Source organism: Triplophysa rosa, unplaced genomic scaffold (genome assembly GCF_024868665.1).
Source record: "Triplophysa rosa unplaced genomic scaffold, Trosa_1v2 scaffold101_ERROPOS1711261, whole genome shotgun sequence".
Classification (NCBI taxonomy): domain Eukaryota; kingdom Metazoa; phylum Chordata; class Actinopteri; order Cypriniformes; family Nemacheilidae; genus Triplophysa; species Triplophysa rosa.
This window is the reverse complement of record NW_026633982.1, coordinates 150,961-172,416: the sequence shown is the minus strand read 5'-3', so window position 1 is coordinate 172,416 and position 21,456 is coordinate 150,961. Positions and strand designations below refer to the sequence as shown.

Below are 21,456 nucleotides of genomic sequence, written 5' to 3'. Positions count from 1 at the left end.
AATGTAAAGAAAAACGTTTAAAATAGGGATAGGGATGCACGATAAATTATTGGCCATATAGGTTTCGGCCGATAAATGGTCATTTTTAATGTTATAGATAATAAATTTATCTCCTGATATTATAGCCGATAAATCATTAATCATTTCCTCTCGTTAAACCACTTCAACTGTACGCTGCTCACAGTTCTGTCATGATCGTTCACTTACTGCTATTAGCAAAACATTGTTGATGTAGGTACAGTATGTTGACTGCTGTCGGAATGCTTTTTGTCTGAAGACCTGTTAGACTCGTGGCTATTAAGAACATTTTTCTGGGTTGCTCTGGAAGAACATCTATAATTTGTTTACTAAATAAAAAATATACCAGAAAAGTTTGAAGGTTAAAGAATTGTTAACTAGTTTAAAGTAGGCTTGGTACATGATTTTCAGGGGAAAAAAGAGAACTAATGGTTACCTTGTTTTCTGCATTGAATGTTTTCAAATAAAAGCAGTTGTCCACTTTTTGCCTTTTGTTTCAGTCTTAGGGAATTTTATATGAATATTTAGATACTGTATATCGGCCAATATATGGGTTATCGGCTTCCAATGTTAAAGAATTATTGGTTATTGACCAAAATTGACATATAGGTGCATCCCTAGTTTAAAACCATTATTAACCCGTTCTTCTTTCAGAACTACATCACAGCAGAAGAGTTGAGGCGTGAGCTTCCTCCCGACCAGGCGGAATACTGCATTGCCCGAATGGCACCGTATACAGGCCCAGACGGCATCCCGGGTGCACTTGACTACATGTCCTTCTCCACCGCCCTGTACGGAGAGAGCGACCTCTAAGGGCCAACTCCAGAACTCCGGAACAGCGCTCTCTCCTTCTCTCTCTCTCTCTCTCTCCTGTGCTGATCTTCTCACAGACTAAATAGATGAGAACACTGGATGATGCCGCCTTTTTCTCACCCATCTAGTCCTTAAAGAGATCAGCGCTCCTGAGGAAGATATTTAAGAGTGTTGGAAATGGGACTTAATAGCACATCTGAGGGAAGGGGGGATTGATGTAGGGGAAGGGGGATTGATTTAGGGGAAGGGGTTACCATGGCATTATGGGAGGAGCTAATAACTGTTGATGAAGCTTGCCACACCTTTTGATTCAGTGTAACTCATGTCAGTCTTAGAGAGCTTAAGGAATGGAGATGAAAGATATAGGCGAGAAGGAATAAGAGACGATTATTGCAGGTTCAGAGTGTCAAGGGTGAGGGTGTGCGGGTTTGGATTGCTGCCGGCGCTCAGGCTCTTTAAACATGTTTCATTTTCCCCCATTATCTTGTATGATGTATATAATACAATTGAAGGTGCCCAAGGAAATTTTTTACACCAGCAGTAATGTAAAGACACTTAACGTTTTCTCTTTAGGCCACTTGAATAAAAAAGGATATTTTTGAATTTGACTCTACTAAAAGTGAGTTTAAAGAATTGGCATTGGCTGCAGTCTATGCCTGCACTCTTAACCTGCACCCTCTACCCCTGGCGGGGAGGGCACAAGCTTTTCCAGTTAACATGCTATTTTCTTTGTTTTAATTTGGTTGTTTTCTTGCTAGGGTTGGTGGGGAGGGATATTTGGTTCGGGATATGTTGTTTGGCAGATAGCAAAGCTGCATATCGTAGGAAAGTGAAGAGAATGAGTCAAAGAGTTTTGATATAGATTTTTGCGACATGCCCTCTTAACCCATTGTACTGGATCAGTGGAACTCTTCGAAAATCTAACCTCAGCTTTTTCCTCCTATTTTTATTTCTCTCCTCTCCAGCAATTTTGAGTTAGCAGGATTCCACGCTGTACATACTTGTTTTCCAGTACACAAAACTGTCATGCGGTTACATAGGGCTTCATAAGGATAGAGGTTTCGTAAAATGTGCAGTTTCACCCCTGCGCAGAACTGGTTTGATTTTATTTTGGGGTTGAAGAATGAAGTTACAAAAGTGTCATTTTTTCCCCACAGTCGACCATACAGCATCCTCTCATTGATTCTAGACCCAGTCGTGTTCCTTATGGATTTATCTACCTGTAACTAATAATGGCAACCATCTCTAATTTTTTCTTAGATATTACTGAATGTCCATGTAAGAGCTTCGGTGATGATGTGAGCAACATAGCCTTGTACTGACCCCTCTACAATGACGACACGGCTATTGAATGAAAAAAATGTTTTTATTGAGTTAGAAATAAGCAATGTGCCTGTCAGGTGCATGATACGCTTTCTCCCACACGTTTTTCTTTTCCTTTCCGTGTACGCTCGTTTTTCTCTTTCTACAGGAAAAGGGCAGGGACCCAATGTACAGCTCTGGAGGTTGAGAAGGAGTGGGGGAGCTGAAGTCTTGATGAACATTCCATTATGTCTTAATTAAAATTAAATTACTGTTGAATAAATCTATGCAATCATATGTCAGATAGCAACCATGCCCGATAATGAATGGCAGGGGTGATTTGCAATCAAAAGCGTTCGATTTCTGCAAGTGAGAACAAAGTAAACGTAAAGGAGAGGTTGGACAGATGGTTTCCGCAGACTTGGACCAAAAGCCTGCTCTTAACGTCTGCGAAGTTGAAAAAGCATTTGGAGTCAGATTTCTTTTCTTTTTATACTCTTTAATATCAAACCTTATCTGCTGTACTGGAAATTTGCAAAAATGGCTTTCTGTCTTGAAATGAAAAGTGAATTTCACATGCACACATAAAGTTTCCTTATAAAACATTACAACTTGGAATGATTTGTCTGTGTCCCTGCTTGCTTGGAATTAAGCAAAAGCTTAAAATTTAGAACAAAAATGACAAATGATGGGGTTAAAGAACGATGTCGTATCAATAGCATTGATGGCAAAGTGTAGTTGACACAGAAAATAACTACAAGTCCCCCATTTTTTTAATTACGTTTTGGAAGGTTTTTAATAATAGATTGTTTTGAAAGTGTAGTCCAAACGTTAAATGGGTTAGCATAAGACAAATCTGATAGAAATTACTAACTTTGTCTTTTAGGCCATTTTCAATGTCAGTCATAAAAAATAATTTCAAGGGAATCTGTATAATATAGTGAGGTAAATGCTGTTTATAGTGCTCAATGTCTACTTCACAATTGAAATTTAAGTAATTATATAGTTAATAAAATATTTCATACATCTATTATAATAAGATATTTTTTAAATAGCCAGTATTTAGCATAATTTACGCAGATAACCTCCTATAGGTGTTAATTTAACATTTATGCTGTCGGCTGTGTTGTTTAATACGAATGTAACATGACGGGAAGTTTCTTAATGTTTTAAAGGCTAGTGTAGCAACTCTCGACAGCGTACAGTACGGTTGAGTGAGCGCGATTAGAATTAAATATTTTCATCTTAAAATTTAAAGCAATATACCTTAATTACTTTTTTTGTGCAGAAAACAATCAGAATTTCAGCATTAATGTAGCTACTATTATTTTTGCTAGTTAAACCTAAAGTAATAGTATGGAAGCATATTGGTAGCAATTTTCAAATTGAAATGCAATTTGCAAAATGGCAATGCAGTATTTAAAATGACAATGCATTTATGTCCTTAAATATACATTTAAAATAGCATATCGTCGCTGTCGGGCGGAAACCTCTTATGTCCAAATTTGGTCAATTTCATATTTTTTCACAAATCGATGCTATTGGTCAGTCCCCATGTGGGTCTGTTATTTTTACAAATTATTAACCAATCTAAAGTGTTGAAAATAGCTTGAGAGCAAATCTCTTAACTCCATTGAACACTTCAGCTGTCTGAGAAGTCTCGTAACTCCACCTCTTCTTCACTCCGTGGGAGCTTCTCGGCATTACGTCTCCTGATTGAAAGTTTTTTAGACAATAACGAGTGAAAATAGTTAGGTTAGATACATTTGAGTAGGTCTGTTTTGTTAAAAATTGATAGCTGTAATGCTTCGGTGCAGAAGGAAGTCCGTGAGCCACGAAGGTAAATTTGCGAGCAGATTCGGCTAATTTCCGACTATTAGACAGCCTAGTCAGCTCATTGTTTTTTGTATTACATCACTTATAGTTCTTAAACCTTTAAAATAGAGTTTAGGAAGATGTGTGTAAGCACAGTCGTTAGCTTTGGTTGACAATTGAAGCCTTTTCTCTTGTCAAGAGGCTCAACGCGACCGCCGACTTTATTTGCGTGCAGATTAATTTCGGCCTATATTAAGACCGCATGTTTAACGTTTTATTTTGGTATTGCATCACTCATAGCTCTAACGTTTAAAGTAGAGTTTAAGAAGATGTATGTAACCACAGTCATTAGCTTTCATTAGCTCTTAAAGCCTCGTCTTTTGTCTAAAGGCTCAACGCGACCGCAGACTTTGATGAACACTGCTGGCAGCAGCAACGTCTGTGTCCGTACCATTCTTATCAATGACAGCATAATCTCGTATCTCCCTGCTCCCAAGTAATAAACCTTGTATCTCCGATTAAACATGGTTTTGGGGAAATGTTGTGTTAATGTTGGTACACAACAGTATATGATAGCAATATAAGGTATAATACCAACTTTAACGCTACAATGTTTAATAACTCAAAAAATATGCAGTTTTTTTAACTTCCTGAAAAATAATGGTTTTGGGGATACGAGGATTCTGCCCGACAGCGACGATATGTGCAACAGGTGCAAAATGAAAATTCAATAAATAATTTACATTTGTCAGTTCCTACACTACTTTTAATATGTTATTTACATGCATATTTTAACACGAAGTTGAAAATGAAAAATTTCAGCTTTCCTGTGACTTAGTGGTTAGAGCATGGCACTAGCAACGCCAAGGTCATGGGTTCGATCCCAGCCATTGCACATACTTTATATATATATATATATATATATATATTTAGTACAATGCAATGTAATTTGCTTTGGATAAAAGCATCTGCCAAATGCATAAATGTAAATGTAAAATGAAAATGCATTCCCTGGATTTGACTATATATGCTTAAGATAGCCAAGCAAAACTGTAGCAAAATGTTCATTCAAATGTTATTTTCCCTAAATGCATTAACATTTACAGGTTGAACATTTTGGATTGCATTTTGATTTACACAGTGTGCTGAGTGTTGCAAAATTCCATGTGGACTTGAAAATGCATTTCATTGCGGCATCGCTTGTCGTTATGTGCTGTTTTGAGGTGTTGGAAACACGTTAAATCGCATGCACATTTTTCATCAACAACACATTCAGTTGTTGTTGTCTTAGTCAATATCTTAATCATTCAGAAATTGTTTTTGTGGCGCAACGTTTCCGTAACTTCAGGAATCGAGTTACAGTGGATCTGTCACAGCCCAAACGGCGGCACCCGGATGAATAAGAAACCAAGATCTTCACTTTGGCAATGTTTCGTATATTTGTGCATAATCTCTCTTACGCTGCCTCCAGCACGAAAGTACCACAGACAAGTGTACTTGGGTTTTTCCACATGGATGGGACATGTTTGGGCTGTACATTTGTGTATTTCTGAATAATTGTGTGAAGATATTATGACTGAAAATACTGAATGTGTTCATGATGAAAACGCGTATGAGAAAGTCAACATGAGACGTTCAGCATAGCGACCTCACCGCCTAATAAGGCAGAGAATTTTCTGCGAGATGTTCTAACAATGTCAATGTAGCTACTAGTTCTATCATCTACAGTACAGACACCTAATAATCTTAAGAAACACTTAAGCCATGTCTGTCTTTGTGCTCCAATTCGTGTGCATGCGATTTAATAATCACATGGCTCTGCCTTTTCGCAATGACGCTATCTTGGCTTGGCTATCTTAAACATATATAATCAATCTGGGGAATGCATTTTAATTTTGCAACTTAAAGAGCGTTAAAATATGCATTTAAATTACATATTAAAAGTTGTGTAGGAACTGACAAATGTAAATTGTATTATTGAATTTTCATTTTGCACCTAATGTTGCGCATAGGCTATGTTATTTTAAATGTACCTGTATATTTAAAGACATAAATGCATTGTCATATTACATATTGCATTGCCATTTTGCAAATTGCATTTCAATTTGAAAATTGTTACCAATATGCTTCCATAGTAATGCACCTTAAATGCTTAACATTGTTTAATTCTGCATGATAAAAATAAGTAGTGTTTAGAGTGTTTATTTGACTTTTGGTTTTACTGGTATTTTAATGTACATAGTTGAATGATAATGTGTTTCTACATCTCTTTACATCAAAACACAAGCCTAATATGTTAGGCGGCTACGGAAAAAAATAGCGTTCGTTTCAAATATGCACACCCTTCAACAAGTTGGTTGCATGCATCTCATCCGGTATTAAACCAACCATATGAGTCCACTCAGTGTGTATTTATTTTCATTTAGTTGAAGTTAAAATTGTCAGATAGGTCTCTGGTCTGCATAACTGCCTTGTTCTCTGACAGAGCTGGTGTCATTGAGGTTTTACAGTCTCCTGCTTTTGTTACTGAATACCTGGCAGAAACAGGTTTATGGGCAAATGTGTTCATGTCACTTTCAATGTTTTACTTGTCCTGTTGTACAACAGCACTGTGAAGGTGTGTCCATATGGATGAATTGCCCATTAGTGTCCAGGAGTTATTAAAGGGGTCCTATGATGCAATTTCATGTTTTTCTTTGTCTTTGGTGTGTTATAAGCTGGTTATGCATAAATAAAACGTGTAAAACTGCAAAAATAAAAGTCTCAAAACCAAGTATACTTTCGATCTAAAAGCGGAGGCTCATCCAGACCTGCCCAAAATGCTTCGTTTAAACACGCCCCCACAAATCTATGTCAGTGTGTGGTAAGATTTGAATAATTCCACCCAAATGTATACGGAAAGAAAGGAGGAGTAACTTTAAAGGTGTTATATGACGTAGCTCCTTTTCTGATAATTATTTAGCATATTTGGTGTAATGCAATGTGTATACATGGTTGAAGGTTGCTCCTCTTTGCCCCGCCTCTCTGAAACGCTTCGTTACAAAGCTCATCGCTCTGAAAAGCACGGTGTGCTCCGATTAACTAGTTAACCAGTGCATTGTGATTGGCCGAATGCCTCAAGAGTGTGACGTAAATGTAACGCCCCTTCCCATATTTGGAACATCAGCTTCGAGAGCAATTGTACTGATACTATCAGGTGATAAAATGTCATCAGTAGTATCAATTTGAGCCCGAATCTGACACTGAAAATGCAGATGAGCAAGCTGATACATCAACTTTGCCAGCACGACTTGAGCAGGATGTAAAAGGTAAGTTTTAAAACATACTGGTGTTCTGTTACTGTGTAGGTGCAAATGTGAAAACTGTAATAAAAAAGTTGAAAATGTATACTGCTTGGAAATACAAAAGGGATAAGTCATTTTCTTGTATTTGGGTACTACACCAATATTCCTTTTCACACACCAATATTCCTTTTAAATAAAATCAAATTGAAGGTTGTTCATCAAAATATCTGTTTATAAAAAATAAGTCATACAAATGTAAATATGTACACATTTTTTGATTAAAATAAAAAAGTTATAATGTTAACATCGGTCTTTACAGGCGGTACAGATATCTCGCCTATCGAAGCTCTGTAAACTGGTGCTGGGGCTACTTAGGACAGAACATCAGAGTTGTTCTCCCGTCCTGCGTTGTGCTTCGCATTCGGCAGGAGTTCCCCGATCCGGATGGACAGTTTGTTGGCTTTCGACTGAAGCGTGACACGTGCCGGTGAACAACTTCCTCCTTCGAAGGCCTTTCAAACTGAGAGGACAGGGGTTCAGGAATGGGGATTTTTTTCAGCTTCTCCACAAATGGTGTGGGGTCTGCAAACACCTCCTCAAAGACGAGCTTCATCAAGTCAGTTACATAGTCTGTAAATATACGGTACAGAAGGAAATTTCATTGTATATATATTACTGTTGTTACAATCAAATGCATTACTAAGTGTAGATTGTATTTGTAAGTGTATGACAATAAAACACATTATATAACATACCATATGAAGGGGCTGTTTTTAGTGGCTTTGCAGTGGCTTCACCCTTCTTTGACTTAGGGAAAACAATCTTGTACATTGCTTGTCCTGACGTTGTTACTGCCTGCTCACGGTCTCCATTTTCATTGTAGTGCATTGCTGCAAGGTACAACCTGCAGTACAATAATGAAATATACGTAAAAAAATGCATAAACAAAGATAATCATGCAAATTCATTATTTTAATATCATATTATGATATATTATACCTGCACAACATTCCAACAAAAGGAAAATCAACATTCTTGGGGGCAAAACGCAGGATCACACTGTGAAAGGCTTCTAGTGAAGAAGTCTGGTAATGGTGATTGAGCTTTTCCACATCCTTCAGGACTCGCTTATTGTTCATGATCTTTTCCACTTTGTAGAGAGGCATTGACCCTTGAATGAGAAAGAGAGACCATATTAATAATTTAATTCATATTAATAGTAGAAAGCTTTTTTAAAACTTGTTCACATTATAAAATAATCTAAAATTCACATGCATACCTGGTTGGAACCATTTTTTGGGATCTATAGTCACTTTGTCTGCATGTGCACATTTCGGGAATACAGGGTTCTCATGAATGTGTACATTTTGGATGTGGTTAAGCATCGAAGTATATTTTGCCACCTTCTCTGGACCAGATGTAGACGACATAGCACTCCAATATACGTGATTCTTGATGCTGGGTAACCACTTCTTCAATATCTCGCACCCCTTTTTTTGCGAAAGTTTGTCCAACTTTTTAGACAAACCTGTAACAAAGTATTATTGTGGTGTATGAGTGGTACATAGATTGACATCACAAAATAATCATAACAACAACAGAAAAAAGTGTTTGTCATTACAGAGCACTGTTGGTCACATAATACACAAAGCTTAGTAGTCACCTCTTTCAAAGTGCCACACATCGTAGAACTGTACGATGTTGCACTTTCTAAGAAACTTCTGGATCTTTGGATGACGACCCGTTATGATGTATTCCACAGCTAAACCATTAGAGTACAGATGGTCTAGACAACGCTTCAAGCCCTCCTTCTCTATGTGGTAGCTACCACCTACCTTGCTGCACTGGGTGTAAATAAAATTTTAAAGGCGTAAACATACAAAGTAATACTTCTTATATGGTTACATTGTGGAGTTTAAGATATAAAATAAGTTTACCTGAACAAGCTGCATGTCAAGAATGGTATTGCTGTCCAGGTGCATCAAGGTATAGCTGCCGAACTTTGCTGTGTCCACTGAAAAAAAGTAAGACTGAATTTTCTCCCCCACATAGTGCCCACACCAATACTATCTCATGTTATGTTGTGCTGTTTTTGGTTATCCAAATAATAATCAGAAGACTCCAGATAAACATATAATTAGTTCTAAATATAAACTTACCCGGTGAAACAGCCCTCATATCTCCAGCAACTGCAACTTTTCTTCCTTCTTGCAGCTTCCTGAAAAGATTGTTCTGATCCACGTTCCACTTGTGTATTATAGCAGGCTCTAGGTAGTTCCTAGCATGTCTCCTAAATGCATCATAGTGGATGATCCGAAGCTGCATGGAGTTGCAAATCTAAAAAAAATGATAAAAACCATAATAAACTACATATTAATAGAAGCGTGACTGAAACGGAAATATGATCAGAAGGGTAATAAAAGCACCTTTTCAAATTTAAAGTAGGATGCACCACTAAAGTAAATAGCTGCAGACACCAGTAGGTTTCCAACAGGGGTACTTCCAATGACAGGCTGACTCTCCCACTTTCTGTAATAACTGCACTTTGGGCAAAGCTGAGTGTACGACACATAGGTGCCCATTCGTCGTAAGTGCACATCGCACTTTGTTTTGCAAATTGGGCATGTGTCAAATAGCTCTCGGAGGCAGCTTTCAAAAACAATGTATTTGGAGACATTGTATGCGGTCTGCTGCCTAAAGTAAGACAAACAAAAACATTTATTATTTTAAGTCACGTTTACAAATTGCCAAAATAAATTAACATAAAAATGAAAAGGTTAAAAAATTACCATATGTCTGACTTCTCTGTAACAACAGATTCATCTGGGTTGTTCGTGGAATCGTCGGAAACTGTTTCTTCCTCTTCTTCATCCAACGCATGACAAGCCCTTTTGCGTGGTGTGAAAGAAGCGGCTTTGATGAGAGTTGAAGAAAATGGCATTACAGGGAAGCTGGGAGTAGTTTCAGAACCTACATCTAAAGAAAAAACTGTAGCCGAAAGGAAAAAGTGTGTATTTTTAATCAAAGTATTATGATAATTTAAACAAAATATAACATCTACCGTTACGCATGCAACCCTTAATTTTACTGGATTTTCTAGAAGGTTACATTCGGTCTTACAATAATAAACAACTCTAAGTAATGCATTTATAGTTGAATTCATGAACATGAACATTATTGCGTGTGAAATACCTTTGCTCTGAACGTGCCTTTCCATCACTGTACCCCAAGACAGCTGTGTGCCAATTGAACGTGTCTTTGGAGACGCTGCAGGCATTGTTTCAATACTGTCCGTCTGAGAACCAACATCATGACTTCGAGATGAAGCGAATAATTGTTTTAAACCGTAACCCTGCTGAGATGTACTCTAAAACAAACATGCAAAACAAGTAGTTACATGATTGTACTGTATATAAAAACCAAATAATGGTGTCGTTACGATTACTTCTGACTCATAAACAAACATATAGGCTACATCATACGGAGCATGAGTGGGAGAGAAACAAGCTCATAATTAATCACTGGAGGTGAGAGCCCTGAAAATGGTGACACAGTGGACTATGAACGCATGCTTCGGCCTTTCTTGTGCGCTCTTGTCCAATTGAATTAATGGAGAGGTTGGGCCGCCGTTGTAGTGATGGAACTTTACAGTTGCTTGAAATGTCCGGTGTCATGACAAATCGAGGCCATTTCTCAATTCCACGAAAGCAAAGAACAGACTTGTGTTCTTGTGTAGACCGGTCTTGCTAGGCAGCCTCGTAAAAACGAACTTGGATGGACGCGCCGCAGTGACTTCTGGGACTTCAAGTGGATTCCGTAGTCGTGCAAGGCTGCATTCGATGCATCCTTGATATCGAGAACACATCTGGGTACCTTCATGCATTCTCTGTTCTTGAGGATTGGAACCGTACTTTGACGGTTATTGATGACGTAGAGCGAGAACACAAGGACACAAGGCCGCTGAGGAATGCATATTGAGTAACGGTGCGAGTCTCCTCCGAAATCGGTCCCCTTTAGGACCCTGCGTGATTCTGTTGCCTAAATAACTTCTTATAGGTACTCTTTTTAGTGCATGATTGCAATTCTTACAAAATTACACTATGATTAATTAAACGATTAGAGTTTGACCATGTGAAATTCGTTCGGACGGTGCTGTGAAAATGGGCGGGATCGATTCCTCAATCTTTTACATTTCTTTAGCGAGAGGTCACGATGTTACGTTTTGATCTTCTATTGGTCTCACGCACCCACGTGACGCGAATTCAAGGTCAGAGTTCACCAAACTTGAACTTTGCTACACAGCGAAATATCTTCGGAAGGGCTTGCGTTTCCGGTCTGTCGCATACGTATAATGGAAGTCAATGGAGCGAAAAGTCAAATGTGACCGTGGCTTTATGTTGCTAGTACTTTGTTAAAGGAGTCATATTGCACGGCTAATACAAATATTATTGTTTGTTTTAGATGTAACGCAATGTGTATACAACATTTAAAGTTTAAAAAACATTGTATTTTCCACATACCATGCATGTTTGTATCTCCTCTTTGCCCCGCCTCTCTGAAACGCACAGATTTCTTTACAAAGCTCATCGCTCTGAAAAGAGAGGTGTGCTATGATTGGCCAGTTAACCAGTGCGTATCGATTGGTCGAATACTGCAAGCGTGTGACGGAACTGTAACGCCTCTTACCATATTTGGAACATCAGGTTCCAAAGCACTTGTACTGACAGGTACGCCCACCTCACTTGCGTATACATTTGGAGGGTCTTAGTCAAGTCATACCACGAACTGACGTAGATTTGTCGGGGTGTGGTTACACGAGGCATTTCAGGCAGGTCTGGGTGAGAATTCGCTTTTAGATAGAATGCATCTTTTGTTCTGACACCATTTTACGTGTCTAATACATGCATGGGCAACTTATAACACACCAAAGACACAAAAAAACACATATATTCGCGCCATATGACCCCTTTAACAAAAATCCAAAATCAAACTTCTTAGAAAATTCTAAAAAGGAATAAAATCGATCATTATCATCCATCAACTGATTAAACAAAAAAAATGTTATTCAAATATCATCTCTCAAAAAATAATGATTTATTTCTGTAAACAATACTCTGATAATTCCAAATAAAGCAATGGTGAGGTGAGAAATTATGTTTATAGATGAGTAACCATGATAATAAAACCTGTTGGTGGAATTTTTCTAATTTAATGGGTAATTTACCAAATGAGAAGGGACACTGTAACAAAAATTCAATACCTCCAAGTTAGGAAATACATTCCATATAGAGTCCAATTATACCAATTTACTTTCATCACATTGTCAAAGAGGGTAAAGTCAACAACTCCCAGACCACCATCACTGATCTTATTTCTTAGAACTTCCTTTTTGATTTTGTAGGATTTCTTTTTCCATATAAAGTTATATAATAATTTATCTAACGCGACACATGAGGACTTAGGACAATCTATTACAGAGAAGATCTACGAAACTCTTGATAGACCCTCTGCTTTTGACAATAAGACTCGACCAGTGAGAGAAAAGTCTCTTGCTATCCATGCACTGAACTTTTTTCTAATAATGTCTTTTATGGGATTGAGATTAAGTTCTGCAGGAATCATATTTGAATTTAAAGATACTTTTACACCCAAATAATGAATTACATCTTTAATCTGAATTCAACAAATTGCTGTTTTATCAATATTCTTTAAAGACAATATCTTGCATTTTGAAATATTGAGAGAGATGCCAGACACCTGAGAAAAATCTTTAATGATTTCAAATGCTTTAGGAACTTCTGAATGATCTTTTAGAAACAGAGTGGTATTGTCTGCAAGAGACTTATTTCTTTATCATGAATTCTAATACCTCTAATCACATTGTTTTGGTTTACAATTAAATTTAAAATTTGAGTAGCTAATAGAAAAAGAAAGGGGGAAACAGGGCAACCCTTGTTCCATATGAAGAGTTTGGTTCCAAAATTAGATAACTTGGTTTAAAAAAAAATATATATTGTTTTATTTAATTTAACCTAATATTATTAGATATGTGGCGACCTTTTATAAACTCAGATTGGCATTCATCAATCATGTCATCCAGACCATATTTAATGCCAGAATAGATGCCAATATTTTATAGTCATTCATTATTTAATAATGTAATTGGGCCCCAATTGTAAACCAAAAGAGGATCTTTTTGAGATTTTGGTAGGCTATTAGAGTAATAACTCATTGATGATGTAAGGCATCCATTACCGAACTGCTTCTTCGTAAACCGCCAACAAAAATGTAGATAAAGGGTCACAAAAAGTTTAATATTGTTTTGAAGTCAGCCCGTTACTACCTGGTGCTTTAAGTTATTAATTGCCTTCTTAACTTCCTCCAATGAAATTTTCTTAGAACATATAGAATTTAAATCATTACTAACAGTTCTCCTTAAAGAAATAGAATTTAGAACACGAAACGGGTCAGTAACGCTGGAGTCACTTTTATATAATTTACCCCAAAAATTCTGTAAGAAGGTATGAAACAACAACAACATATCGAGATAACAACTTTGTGATCAGGCATTACAACTACCTACTAGATTGGGTCCCAAGCAGACACAATTCACACGGGGCCGAATTTTTCATGACAGACTGCAATGATGGAGGATAAACTTGTGGTGGGTGTCGCGGGTTAACCCAGCAAGGTCAGAGCTAGCTAGCACCCTATGCATGTACCCGTTTTAAAGTTTCTGCGAATATGACAGTTAACAGCAACTAGAGAGCTCGCGCTATATTCCTTGACTGACAGTACAGCTGTTTCGGTTGCTGCCTAGAAACATAAAGTATTCCTTTTTCCCCACGTTGCGCACATTTCTGCATTTGTGATCGCAGAAACGACAAACAACATGCGCTACAAACAACACGCGATACAAGCACACTCTTGTTAGTCCGTAGCAAACTCTTTAACAATGAAAATATACTTACAGGCTTTGGGTCTGAAGTGCCAGACTGTCCTTGCAAAGTTGGAATGGTTAGAAATGGCTTACTTTTTAAAAATAGCCTTTGTGCACAGCCGGCCTTGTACTCTCCCAGGTTCAGGAAGCAATCGTCTGCAAAATGCGCTGCACACACTAGAATATTTGGATTGTACTGTAATGGAACAGTGTTGTAAATAAACTTCAACCACTTATTTTTAGTTGTGTCATCCTTTGGAAGGGCAAACAATGTCGATTTGCTTTCACAACGAAACACACAGCGTCTCCACGACATGGCGGCGGCGTCAACACTACTAGAATGAGAATTAAAGACCTTCTGCCTTCATTGTGAAGTGTTGTTATATAGAGGGTATGCATTGACGTCACTTTCCCACGTGAACATGTCGGGACACGCTCCCCTGGGTGGCAAAACACCAAGCAAAATGACTGAGAATAATAGGAGAAACAAAGAAACCGGGACTAAAACACCCAATTATTTGCTGAATTTACAAGCAGCTGGACTCGACGATGATCCTTACGGCTTCACTACGACTTACAAAGGAATCGGGTGTTCCTGGACACTGAAATGTTGCGCGGAATTGCGTTTCCTGATACTGTAAGTACTAAGCAGTCATTTTGCTGAGTGTTTTGCCACCCACGGGGGCGCGCTCCGGCGTGCTCACGTGGTAAAGTGACGACACGTCCATACCCTCTATTTACAAGATCAACATTTGTTGTTAAATTTACTGTCGATAATCACATAGTGAACAGTGCTGGCCACACAGATAACACATACAATCAGAATAATATGAATTCAATGTAATTCACATTAAACTAATGTAATGCAATAGACATTATTGCATATAAATGCAAAAACTATTAAAAATGTTAGAAAGGGAGTCAACAGAGATGCTGATTCACACTAGATATTTATAAGTGAATGTAAAATAAGTTGAAATGTGTTTAAAATGTTTTATACATGTATTAATGTTTTAGGTGCAGTTTATGACTTTATACCAAGATTTTCACTGCAGTGCAATAAGTGATGTGGTGTTTTGCTGTGAACGTATCTGTGTCCCATCAGCTTTCTCATAACAGTAAACTCTACTGTTCTCCAGCCAGAGTTTCAGACAAACTAGGCCTTTCACATTTAGCCAGATTTTAAAAACAGACCTCTCTCTACCTCATTATAGCTGTTGAGAGCCGGTGGTCTCGGGCGTGTGTGCTGGACTGCACTAGAGGACACTATCGAGTCGTCTGTGGCAGCAACGGACGACTGTATAAGACGCTGTGTGCTTTCCAACGTGCCAAGTGCGTCGACAGACACAGGGTCTTTCTGCTCAGGTGTACATGCTTAAAACTGAATGCAGACAAAATACATGATACAGAGCAGGATTAAGTGACAGTGAACCCAAACTCATCATTATTTATTCATCCTTATGTGTTTGTAAACCTTGATGTAACTCTTTCTTCTGTGCAACACAAAGGAAGATATTTTGAGAAATGTCTCAGTGGTTTTGTGTTCACACAATGGAAGTAAATGGGGTTCAATGTTGTTTGATTATTAAAATATCTTCTTTTGTGTTTTTCTGTGGATTAATGGACTGTGATTTCTTAATATGATTTAATGTGATCATATTTTAGAGATATATTTCATTGACTGTGCTTGTAAGCTTTTTGTTCATGTTGGGCACCAGACTGATCATTGGAAAGACTTTTCATCAAACAGAAAGCTCATCATTGTGCGTTCATGTTTGTGTCGTGTCTGTCAGCAGATGTGTCGAGGTCTAAATGTCAGCTGGCTCGCTCTCAAGCTCTGAGGGCCTACCGGTCCCTCTGAATCCTTCGCCATGAACGTATGCAGGGGTGCAAGGTCTGGGTTAAAAAAATCAAGGATTAAGATGCATTCATAATATTTTAATGGTATCTTTGAGCTTTAAAATCATAATTTTTATCTTAAACCTTGAGGTGCAGTGTCATGGTCAGACGGGTTACTGCTGGTGTTCAACTCCAGATGGAGTTCCTGTCAGCGGAAGCTTTGTCCTACACCTGCGACCTAACTGCACTGGTGAGCGGTGGGCTTACCTTCATGTTGTCAATGTTCCTTACTTCCTTACGCACCCTCATGTCATTCCAAACCTTTTGCAGAACACAAAAGAAGATATTTTGAAGAATGTTGATAACCAAACAACATTGAACTCCATTGACTTGCATTGTATGAACACACACCACTGAGACATTTCTCAAAACATCTTCTTTTGTGTTCCACTGAAGAGTGGAAAGAGTCACACACATGTTTACAACCACATGAGGGAGAATAAATTAAACAGAACTTTTTAGTTTTGGTGAAGTGTCCCTTTAAGTCATTTTCTATTAAGAATAGTCTACCAGGGCTGCTCTAGTCCTTTCTTCTCCGCTATACTCACTATATTTGATCACATCATGCGCCTTGTGTTTGCAGGTTGTGAACATGAGCGAGCGTCTCTGTTGGCTGATGTGTCCCGTCAGTGGTCATAGAAAAGTTTTGTCCCAGAATGCAGTGCAGATGGATGGTACAAACCTGTTGTGAGAATGGACTCGGTACGGCCTGTACCAGGCACCTTTGTCAGGTATGGAGTGTGCACCTTAATGGGACCCTGTCTGTGAAACCAGTCTAAAGTAATTATCAATTATGAGGTTAATTACTATTAATCTAATTATGAGGTTAGGAGCATCAAAGTGGTCATACCTATAGAAATAATGTGTAAATAGGTAATGTGTGTTTATTGCTGTAAATGATTATATGATAGATTTCGACACAGTATTCACATTTACATTTATAAATACTGAAATTATTTTAGTGAAACTAGGTTTTATTATCTTGCACAAGATATACTGGTAGTTGGTTTCCAAAATATTGATTTTAGTTTTTATCATATGACTTCACTCAGTCAATACTGACGATATCAAAGCTATATTTTAATAGAATTTAATGGAGGATTTTATGTAGAAAACAGTACATCACAGTTTTTCTTTGGGGACATTTTGGATGTCAAAACACTAAAAAGATTTTTTTTATAATTACCTGCATTTAAAATGGCAGAAGTTTGTGATGTACACTATTTAGTAAGTGTGGTCCATTGTGTTTTTTACTAATGTGTAAAAAGAAGATTTTTAGCTTATGGGATAGCACCTAAAATTCGTATAGTATAAAAGTCAATATGTATATGAAAAGGTCCCATAAAACACAGAAACCCAATGTTTGTGTGTGTTTTTGTGTAGATTAGTATTGTCCGAAGCTCGTTTTTTATTTTTTGTGTACAGAAACCAGTTGCCAGACTGTAGCCATCAGGAAACTCATGCTGTCACCAACATCTCTTTCAGGTCGGTTTCATTCCCTAAAACATTTGATTTAAAGAGTACATATTACGAGATCATGTAAATTACATTTCATGCAGTGTGTAATGTTGCCGTGTGTGAATGTAAGCAGCCTGCCAAGTTGTAAAGCCGAAGGTGAATGAATAACAAAGTTATTGGTTTACAAAAAGGGAGTCGACTCTGAAATCATGCAAACGAGTCGTGCACTTTTCCAATTCGCGAACCGCGGCAGATTTACGTCACTACATATAGTCCCCCCCTACGTTTTGCCCGCCAAAACTTCACTCTTCTCCCACAAACACTGTAGCTCGTGCGCCTCGTCCGCGTTAGACCAGTCATAGCAGACTAGACCATCTGACCAATCAGATCAGTGTAGGCTGGCGGAAAGGAGGGGATTAGACGAATGATTCGCCGAACTAATCATCTGAGAGTCAGTCAAGAAGTAAGGTAATAATAACTGCCTAATATAACAAAATAATGTTGTTTTTACACCCTGTATGTACGTAAACTTGTTGTTAGACATAAACCAAAATAGGACCTTAAAAAAACAAGAAATATTTACTCTTTAAGATATAATTTTTTTATTTACTGTGTACATGTGTGCTTGCGTGTATCTGTCTTACAGGTCAGAGACATAGATTGATAATAATTAGTCATCAGATATTTATTATTTGAGTTATCAGGTATTACGTCATGACATTCATTTAAAACCTCTTCAAATTGTATTGCTTTGCATTTGCAACAGCTTTCATAAGCTGTCATGTGTGCATTTTATTCACTGAAATAAAAACTAAGCTGATGTCCAGAAGTCTGTAAACACTGCGTTCATCTGACGTGAGCATTGTAAAGTTTATTTATCATCTTGTCTTTCAGGACGCGTGAGGAGCCGCCTCATGTCTCCACCTCTCCGCCCACCGTGTCTCATTCTGTCAACCACCACGCCCCTCCTCCATCCCTCGCTCACTTTCCTCACAGTATATTTTAAGCGACTGGACGCCGATGCTAACGCCGTTCTCAGCGATCGGGAAGCTCGACCGGTGCATCTTGTGCTCCGCAGGATGTTACGTCCTCATCGCTGTGCCAAGACGTTTCTGCAGTTCTGCGACCACAATCTCAGCGCTTTAGAATTCAGCTCCTTTCTTGGAGTTTGACCGCAGTCTCCATAAATCTTGTGCATGATAAATGATCTTTTGGGTATGGTCGCAGACTTTAGTTTGACCTTCATCTCTCCAGAGCTTGTGGCCTCAGAGTGGCATTCGATTGCTTCACTCTGTTTTTTTTCAATCTTTTTTAGCTCTCATGACCTTTATAGTCCAAACTCTGCCTTTCAAATAATAGACTGGTATTGGTTCTGTTTAAAGCACATGAGCACATGTAAATATCAATGAGATTGATTTCTTTTTACTTGAACTTTTAAATTGCAAAATGTTAAACGGATGTAAAACTGCCAACTATTATACTCAAGTGTCATCCAGATACGACTGTACTGTACTACTGATATGAACTCATTTATTGTCTATACTGGTGTATTGCGACACCCTTAGACGTGTAAACAATGCTTTCGAAAAATGTTAAAGAAGTTAAATGGTTAAATAAAGACTTTCTAGGTTAAAGGGATAGTTCAACCAAAAATGAAAGTTCTCTCATCATTTACTCACCCTCATTTTGTTTCAAATCTGTATAAATGTTCTGTTGAACACAAAAGAAGATATTTAGAAAAATATAGGAAACCAAAGCTTTCTGGGGCACTATTGACCACCATAGTAGTTTCATTACCTACTATGAATGGTGCCCAAGAACTGTTTGGTTACAAACATTCTTCCAAATATCTTCTTTTGTGTTTAGTGGTACAATAAAATCCGTACAGGTTTGAAATGAGAGAATTTACATTTTTGGGTGAACTTTCCCTTTATTAATTGACCTTATAACTTTTGTACAAAAGTTCAGATTTCTATTAAAGAATAAAAGTTGCTCTTTAGAAGAACATGATCATCGGGTTTTGTTTAAGTGCTGCTGTCAAATCATACCAAAATAATAAATCAAACATCATTTACCATATCTCATATTTATGTCTTGCATCGTTTAGTTTGGAATCACAATTGAGACAAGAATCACAATGGCTAAATCACATATTTAGAACCCTGATGTGTACGAGAATGATCCAGTAAGAGTAGAAGTCACCTCTAGATGACAGTGTTACTCAGTTCATGTGTCTGAACACTGCAGATGGTTCATTTACTGCATGTACATGATGCAAACCTACAGTAACACTGATTGTCTCAATAAATCTAACACTTTTAATGTTTATGTGTAATGATTACATGCTGTATGTATTGGCTGGTCAGACTCAGAGAGTCATTACAATCATCTACGGAATCATCAAAGCTTTTCTGTGCTCAACTACACCGTAATATCCATCTCAGTGTTTCTAAAACCTCATCTCCATTATCAGATCCATACTGCAGGTGTGCGGCAGCGAGAAATTAGACATGAATAAATCATAAATCTACCTCATTTTTAAAGACTGAATCAGTCGTCTATTCAATTTCCAGATGAAATAGAGTGCTGAAGGATTAAATTAACTGCACCTCAGTTCTTACAGCGTTATATTGAAAGGTTTTGTGAGTTACACAGGGAGTTTTGGTTAAATCCCTGATGAAAGTGAATCGTTTTTGAAACAGCTGGTTAATACGGTAGTATACTTTAGCATTTAGTAAACTAGTCAATTGCAGTATACTGTTGTATATTATAATAATTACACTTAAGTATAATATTATGGCTTACCTTTCGTAAACTGTGGTAAATACTGTATTATGCATTAGTATTTACTATAGGAAACTCTAGCTAAATGTGGTATTATAGTATTAATAGTATAAAATTATGAAGTGCTACATTTAGTAAATTGCTATATTGTAGTCAACTGCAGTATAGTTTAGTGCATAATAATTATAGTATAGTACTGCAGTATGCTTTGGTATTTACCATAGTAAACTAACTAGTACAGGATACTCTAGTAGTATAGTAGTTCCATTAGTATTACATTAATTAAATTGATAAACTGAAGTAAATGCTGTTATATTATAGTATTTGCTAGAGTAAACTGTAGTACATTGTAGTATATATATATAACTATAGTGTAGTGTTGTAGACTTTACTATTATGTAAAGTACTTCAATATTTACTATTATAGGGTCTAAAAAGACTATTGTAAAGGAATTCCCCTATGGTTCATTAATACTAAAATATACCACAAAGATGTGGAGGAAAGCAAACACCAGTATATAGACTCTGGCTGGTTGCTTTTCTTGTCTCTCTTCCCGTCTATGGGGGGCAGTTCAGAGTAAGATTGATAGTGCAGGGGTGTCTAATCTCCCTTCTGCTGGGCCACTGGACTGTAGAGTACAGTGCCAACCCTAAACGAACAATAACAAGCTCATAAAGATGTTGAGAAAACAGAGGCAGCTGTGTTTTATTAGTGTTGGAGGTAACCTCAGTAGAACAATAGCCCTCCAGGAGCACGACTGAAGCCCTGGCTTACTGGATCAGACATGCAGATGATCAAACGTCTGGCCACGTGAAAGATGTCAGATGTTAATGACATTTTGATGTCGATGTGTTGTCTGTCGCCATGGTAACGCTCTTCAGGAACTCAGCTTCTATCCATAGGCGTCCATTTGTTTTTTGTTGTAAATATACACTCGCCCTAAACTTGCAGCCGCATTTGAGAAATGTTGTTATTTGATTTTTGTTATTCTATGTCACAGTCAATAAGGGAGGCTGTTCTGAAAAGTGATTTCTTTTTTCACTGTGATTGCTGTTCAAACCAAAAAAAAAAAGAAAAACAGGGCTTGTGGGGGATGAGAAGAGAGTCAAAGCTCAGTAATGACTGTGTTGACACATGTCATC

General features: G+C 37.6%; 2 protein-coding genes and 1 pseudogene across 6 annotated transcripts in view; 2 read left to right on the top strand and 1 right to left on the bottom strand.

The window, feature by feature from the left end:
- Positions 1 to 2,751, top strand: part of actn4 (actinin, alpha 4) — a 46,195-nt gene extending 43,444 nt beyond the window's left edge. For all 4 annotated transcript variants that reach the window (XM_057326539.1, XM_057326537.1, XM_057326538.1 and 1 more), the window contains exon 21: positions 673 to 2,751. In XM_057326539.1, coding sequence (XP_057182522.1) covers positions 673 to 831 — 159 coding nt within the window. In that variant the 3' untranslated portion in view covers positions 832 to 2,751. The remainder of the gene's footprint in view (positions 1 to 672) is intronic.
- On the bottom strand, positions 907 to 14,805 carry LOC130549346 (uncharacterized). Of its 2 annotated transcripts, none has more exons than XM_057326540.1 (11): positions 14,204 to 14,805; positions 10,425 to 10,599; positions 10,022 to 10,220; positions 9,659 to 9,926; positions 9,392 to 9,569; positions 9,170 to 9,246; positions 8,896 to 9,076; positions 8,512 to 8,760; positions 8,232 to 8,403; positions 7,988 to 8,136; positions 907 to 7,862 (listed from the first exon to the last, which is right to left on the bottom strand). In XM_057326540.1, exons 1-11 carry the CDS (start codon positions 14,486 to 14,488, stop codon positions 7,600 to 7,602), a joined length of 2,196 nt encoding a protein of 731 aa, XP_057182523.1. In that variant the 5' UTR covers positions 14,489 to 14,805; the 3' UTR covers positions 907 to 7,599. The 2 variants fall into 2 exon arrangements, with proteins under 2 accessions (XP_057182523.1, XP_057182524.1); XM_057326541.1 differs by having other exon boundaries at positions 10,022 to 10,145.
- Positions 14,806 to 15,238: 433 nt separating this feature from the next.
- On the top strand, positions 15,239 to 19,938 carry LOC130549338 (SPARC-related modular calcium-binding protein 1-like; annotated as a pseudogene).
- Positions 19,939 to 21,456: the final 1,518 nt, after the last annotated feature.